We start from the raw sequence: 7204 nt of genomic DNA on the forward strand, positions 1-7204 counted from the left end.
TTTAAATTTATAATGTCTTTATAGCCAACAGACAAAAAAAAAAGGCAAATAAATGGTTAAGGGTCGGCCCTCTTATTTCTCCGCCGTTCCCCAAATCTTCCCAAATTAGTTCAATCACCGAGAGACAGAAACATGCAGAGTTAAAGAAAGTGAGATCGGAGGTGATATTGGCTGCAAGCCTTGGCACCATGCCCGGCTGCTAGTCTGAAAAGATGCCAACTGGCTCGATTCAAGCCAAGGCTACCCCCCCCCCCCCCCCAGTCCTACGCTGAGCATGCAAGGGGGGGGGGGGGAGAAACTGTCCGTGGAAGGAGCGTACAAAGAAGACGAGGAGACGGATACAAGATTTAGACACAATGCGCTCAGGTCAAACACGAGTAGCTGTTGCACAATACAAAACAAAACGCCGAACAGCCGAGAGCGAGACATAAATCGCAGAGATTCCACAACGCCGCGCTCCTGGGCCTAGCAAATCCTGAGCGACTGTTACAAAAAGGGGAAAAAAAAAGCGGAGGAAACGTGAAAAATGGAATCGCTATTAATTTTGGGGAATGCAGGAATCCCGTGCGAGGAATTTAATAATCGCTATTAGTCAGCAAAAGCATTCAGACAATTTTTTTGTTTTTTTAATGCGCGATATGGCATTCAAATGAGCTTCTCAGAAATGTAAAATATCTAATTGTTCGTCAAAACAAAAAAAATTTATTTTTCCCCATTACTTTTAAATGGAGCAGGACAGTGTCGGAGTCCCTGGCAGGTTTTTAATGCTGTGCTGAGATTCTATTTGCCCCAATCGACTCGACATTTCACTGGACCAGCTTCCTGATGGCGACTGTGACTGAGCAATGTGTGTCTGAACGCCTGCCTGTACTTTCTACCAGGGGCGCATGCGACGGGGCGGCCACCTTTCTAAGGGGCCCAGGCGACGGGGCGGCCACCTTTCTAAGGGGCCCATGCGACGGGACGGCCACCTTTCTAAGGGGCCCATGCGACGGGGCGGCCACCTTTCTAAGGGGCCCATGCGACGGGGCGGCCACCTTTCTAAGGGGCCCATGCGACGGGGCGGCCACCTTTCTAAGGGGCCCATGCGACGGGTGCGGCCACCTTTCTAAGGGGCCCATGCGACGGGGCGGCCACCTTTCTAAGGGGCCCATGTGACGGGTGCGGCCACCTTTCTAAGGGGCCCATGCGATGGGGCGGCCACCTTTCTAAAGGGGAGCATGGGATGGGGCGGCCACATTTCTAAGGGGCACATGGGACGGGGCGGCCACATTTCTAAGGGGTGCATGGGACAGGGTGCCCACATTTCTAAGGGGCGCATGCGACGGGGCGGCCACATTTCTAAGGGGCCCATGGGACAGCGTGACATTTGCCAGTGCGGGTCTCCTAATGGCAAGAATAGTAGACAAGGTCTGTGTAAGGAGTGCTGAAATGGCCACTTATAGCCCGGTGACAACACAGGAGTGCAATTTGGAGACAGGGACAGCGTTGTCACCCTATAACAGGAAGTGCCCTTTAATGGCACCTGCAGTTAACCAGGGAAGGCAAAAATAATCAGATGAAACAGTTGGACCAGTTGTTCCTCTTATCCTGCGCAGTGGGCCCCGTTTTGCCCTCAGGACCTTCAATTGCTGAGGAGACTAATCTCAGCTCCAGTAATTGATGTTCTAAATGAAGGAAGAAGAACCGGCAACACCGGATGAGCAGAGAGGTTTTTTATTTCTTCATCACCACAATCATCATCGGGGTGTCGATCGTCCGTTTTGCCGTTGGGTGAATCCTGCTATTGTGCGAGGACAGAACAGCTTTCACCTGCGGGGCCCCAGGGGAAGTTTAGAACTGGCTGAGCGTTCATATGCTCCGGCTTATGGCAGGAATTGATATGGGTGTGGTGTGGCCATTGTCACTTCACACGTATGTGTGTATCCCCGGGATCCCCCGTCCTGTAAAAAGGGGGCAGAGGAATTTCTTTTTTTCCCCTTTTTTGGTGCGATTTGAGCCATACAAAATGAAAAGGCTCAAAGCACACTGCAAAGAACCGCATGCAATTTGAACAGGAATGCAGTGCGACTTTCCTGTCCGAATCGCATGTGGTTTCCCCACTGCCCGTGTGAACCCAGCCTTGCGCCCCAGCCTAGGTAAGCATAGGAGCGGTGCAGGAAACTGCATGCAATTTGGATTCCTGTTCAAAATCGCATGTGATTTGCGGTGCGATTTGAGCACATTCCCTTTGGGCTCAAATCACTTCGAAATGGTATTAATACTCGTACTCGCCAGAAAAAAAATAAAAATAAATTCGGTACAATAGGCAAATAAAACTTTAGGGAGAGTTCCTCTTTAAGAAGGAGGAGACCGAGGTTTTGATTCTTACAACCTGCAGCAGACTGGAGCTGAGGCAAGGTCATTGGACTGGAGCTCACAGGTGGTTGTAAAAAAGGATTAGAAATGTAACTTTTCTCAACAATATTGCTGTATATCGTTACATATAAAGGAATGCAATTACTCAGATTACAAAGCTACTAAAAGATCCTTGCCCATCCCCTCCCCCCAACATGTGTCAGCATTCTGTGTGATGATACATTGTTTCGTACGTATTTAGCTGTGATCATTTTCATTGTAATATAACATATTTCTTAGGGTTTGCAGATAAATCTGAAACAAAAAGGATTTGTTGACGCTATATAAATCCTGTTTAATAATAATAATTTGATTTCCCCTCCCCCTCTCGGCACTGAAGGCTGCTGCGAGCTGCACTGTGCATGGTGAGCGGACTCAGTCACACAACCTGAGATTGCCATCTGAACTTCAGCTCGCCTTTAATTATCTTCTTGAGAAAGATGAAAGGATAATAAGTATTGTTCTGCGTGGGGGTCAGAGGTTATCTGCCTGCAGATGATTGGATGGAGCCGCGGCCTGCAGGTGTCACACACACACAAACACACACACACGCGCAGCCAAAGCTTTTTTTCTGCTTGGAGAGGAGGGCGGCTGACTGCAGGCCCAAAGTTTAGCCAAGTTTTATTTTGTGTAGATTCCATACAGAAGAGGTGAGAGAGGACGACACTGACGAAACGCGTAGTATGGCTACGTCAGGATTGGGAGACTGTCATACATATCACCACCGGTGGGGGGGGGGGGTGGGGACGAGAGAAGGAGGGGTGCTCATCAAGGCCTGGCCATTATTCTAAGTCAAAATTTCCATAGGGACATCAACACCTTGCTTACCCCCAATGTGACCCCGCCATTGTACGTGATAAAAAGGTTAGACTCGAAGATTAGAACTGTATTCTGATTGGGTGTGGTTCTGTTCCATTTCCTACCAGCCTCTCTTAACCCCTCGAGGAACCCCCAAAATAAATTTTCATGTCTGAGGAACCTTGAGTTTAACTAATCCATCGGGGATCAATGGAAAGAAAGTCCCTTACATTGGTGATCAGTGGGAAGAATGTTCCTTACATTGGTGATCAGTGAGAAGAATGTTCCTTACATTGGTGATCAGTGGGAAGAATGTCCCTTACATTGGTGATCAGTGAGAAGAATGTTCCTTACATTGGTGATCAGTGAGAAGAATGTCCCTTACATTGGTGATCAGTGGGAAGAATGTTCCTTACATTGGTGATCAATGGAAAGAATGTTCCTTACATTGGTGATCAGTGAGAAGAATGTTCCTTACATTGGTGATCAGTGAGAAGAATGTTCCTTACATTGGTGATCAGTGAGAAGAATGTTCCTTACATTGGTGATCAGTGAGAAGAATGTTCCTTACATTGGTGATCAGTGGGAAGAATGTTCCTTACATTGGTGGTCAGTGAGAAGAATGTTCCTTACATTGATGATCAGTGAGAAGAATGTTCCTTACATTGGTGGTCAGTGGGAAGAATGTTCCTTACATTGGTGGTCAGTGGGAAGAATGTTCCTTACATTGGTGATCAGTGAGAAGAATGTTCCTTACATTGGTGATCAGTGAGAAGAATGTTCCTTACATTGGTGATCAGTGAGAAGAATGTTCCTTACATTGGTGATCAGTGGGAAGAATGTTCCTTACATTGGTGGTCAGTGAGAAGAATGTTCCTTACATTGATGATCAGTGAGAAGAATGTTCCTTACATTGGTGGTCAGTGGGAAGAATGTTCCTTACATTGGTGGTCAGTGGGAAGAATGTTCCTTACATTGGTGGTCAGTGGGAAGAATGTTCCTTACATTGGTGATCAGTGAGAAGAATGTTCCTTACATTGGTGATCAGTGAGAAGAATGTTCCTTACATTGATGATCAGTGAGAAGAATGTTCCTTACATTGGTGATCAGTGGGAAGAATGTTCCTTACATTGGTGATCAGTGAGAAGAATGTTCCTTACATTGATGATCAGTGAGAAGAATGTTCCTTACATTGGTGATCAGTGGGAAGAATGTTCCTTACATTGGTGATCAGTGGGAAGAATGTTCCTTACATTGGTGATCAGTGAGAAGAATGTTCCTTACATTGGTGATCAGTGGGAAGAATGCCCCTTACATTGGTGATCAGTGGGAAGAATGTCCCTTACATTGGTGCTCACTGGCAAGTCTCAGAACTTTGGAGGCATCAAACATGAGGTCCATTCTACCAAAGCATACTCTGTCTAATATGATATGAAGATCAGCACACTAAAATTTTGTTACAGTAAATATGAAGTGATCTTACATAACAATTAAAGCACACGATATACATGAACCAACCATTGAATTAACCCAATTCCATTCCAATAGGACTAGACGTTAGCAGGACAACTACCCACCAGCAGGACCCGCCCACTGGACATAACATAACTATGACGTCACCGATGAACACATGAATCCGCCTACTTCCCAGGATTATCTTGGTACAGACAACAAAAATGGAGGCCAGAGGAAAGTTCTAGGCACACAAGTCATCATAAAAAAAAAAACAGTAAACTCCTCAAAGTCCATCAGAAGTAACATTTTCCACAGGACAGTCCAAAGCTTTCATTACTAACCTTCATGGGAGTGCGAGAACCAGATCTGGGAGGCGCTGGCCCCATGGGGCCCCCTGTAGGTGGTTTCCGATGGGGAGGAGGAGGCTGCGACAGGGTGGGCGGAGGCTGCAGGGGAGCCCAGGCTGCTGCTCAGGAAACTGCCCATAAAAGACTGGGAGGAGTTCGCCATCAAACCGGTGCTGGCTGCAAAGAGAGAGAGAGATAAAAAGCTCAGTGATCAGTTCATCAATATTCCAGATTCAGCCCAAAATATTTCATGTGGTCTAAACAGCGAAGGATCAGGACGGCCCTAACCCAATTGTTTTACTGCAGCCCTGAGACTGGACTGTTCTGGGAAGAACCTCTGGGTATTCCGGTTTCCTCCCACACTCAGACATGCTGGGAGGTAAATTGGCTCCAGTAGGTGTATAAAATGTGTGCTAGGGACTTTAGAGTGCAAGCTCCTTGGGGGCAGGGACTGATGTGAATGTACAATGTATGTGTAAAGTGCTGAGTAAATTGATGGCGCTATACCTGTAATAATAATAATAGTAACCAAAAGGGGGCAAACAAGTGGAGACCTTCAAAAAAAGGAAAGAGCCAGCTATCACATTATATTCCATAGAGAGATAAAGTAAAATAATTGTAGCAATGTACAGCAAATAAAAAAACAAACAAAAAGGAAATTGATACACAATGCTATATTGATGGCTTTAAAATATTAAACAATTATTGAGCAATTTATTCACCTTAATAAGACAGTGAGATTATATATATATATATATATATATATATATATATATATATATATATATATATTGAAAGAAAATTTTATATTAATATATATATAAAAAATCTTCTTTCATTTTCTTTTTTAATATATATATTAATATAAAATTTTCTTCTTTAATTATATATACACATTATATATATATATAAAAACCAAAAAAAAACCACCACAAATGAGAATTAAAATAAACTGCAAAAAAATGCAATTATATATATATATATACTGCATTTTTTTGCAGTTTATTTTATTCTCATTTGTGGTGGTTTTTTTGTTTTTATATATATATTATATACATACATACACATATATATATATATATACACATACATACATACATACATACATACATACACACACACACACACACACACACACACACACACACACACACACACACACATATATTTTTTTTATATACATAAAAGTACAAAAAATGATATATATTGATTAAAAAAAAAAAAAATATCTCCATCTCTATCCCCATCTAAGGAATTTGTATTTCCACCTGTCCAGCCCTGAGCTTTACACAGCTCTGTCACAGAGCACATCCAGATGGGGGCCAGATAAAAAAAAATAAAAATAAAGTCACCATTTACAGTTAACGATTACAGCACCATTTTCTCTCCACCTGCTGCCTGAACAGTGAATGAGCAGCGGAAGACTGATAAAGTTATCCTTCCATTCACTCTGCTCTGTCCTCCTACCAGCACGTCCCTTGCGCACACAGCACATCTGATTGGCTCCCAATTTTACCCTCCTCACCCAGCCTGCAGCAGTCACACTCTGACATCATCATCATGTAACAGCGCAAGACAGATCGTGCTGTACTGTGAGCGCACGTGCGACGACTGCGAAGGCCCGCCCACTACTCACAGCGTTGTCTGGGGCAGGTGGGAATAATACATGAAATATTGCAGCTCATTCCTCCACTCCTAGATTTAACAAGCAGTAACCCTTGCAGTGTAGGGGACTTGGGGGGTTTGGTGAAGATCTTTGCCAGCACACCATGGAACGACACAAATGGCATCCACACGGGTGATTTATTGCATGATCACAACACAAGGACAGTGCAACGTTTCGGAGCCACGCAGGGCCACTTTGTCAGGCATGTGGGGGGGGGGGGGGGGGTTGGACCCAATGGATGGGCATTTTTTTTTTTAAATCCCAGAGTTCCACTTTAAGGAAATGACAGATGAAAATATGCAGGAGCGTAACTCGGAAGGTGGGGGGGAGGGGATGGAACGCAGAGCGCTGAGCCTTGCCGAGGGTGTGTACACAGGATTCGCTGGCTGATCAATGCGCTCCCCTCCCAGCCTTCAGGGTGCTACAAAAACCTCACATGGACCAAGAAGCCTCCCCCTTCCCTGCAGCTGCTCCTGTCATGGGGAAGGGATGGAGCGCTCCAGATGTGCAGCCTTCCAGCCAGGTGTCAGCATCCCCAGCA

At 44.9% G+C, this 7204-nt stretch overlaps 1 protein-coding gene across 1 annotated transcript in view; it reads right to left on the reverse strand.

Moving 5' to 3' along the window:
* Window positions 1–7204, reverse strand: part of BAHCC1 (BAH domain and coiled-coil containing 1) — a gene marked incomplete in the record, with an annotated part of 167156 nt that overhangs the window by 81234 nt on the left and 78718 nt on the right. The window contains 1 exon segment of the mRNA XM_077458706.1: window positions 4992–5174. Coding sequence (XP_077314832.1) covers window positions 4992–5174 — 183 coding nt within the window.

This window comes from Lithobates pipiens, unplaced genomic scaffold (assembly GCF_037356315.1).
Source record: "Lithobates pipiens isolate NorthernLeopardFrog02 unplaced genomic scaffold, aLitPip1_a1.2 Scaffold_28, whole genome shotgun sequence".
NCBI lineage: Eukaryota > Metazoa > Chordata > Amphibia > Anura > Ranidae > Lithobates > Lithobates pipiens.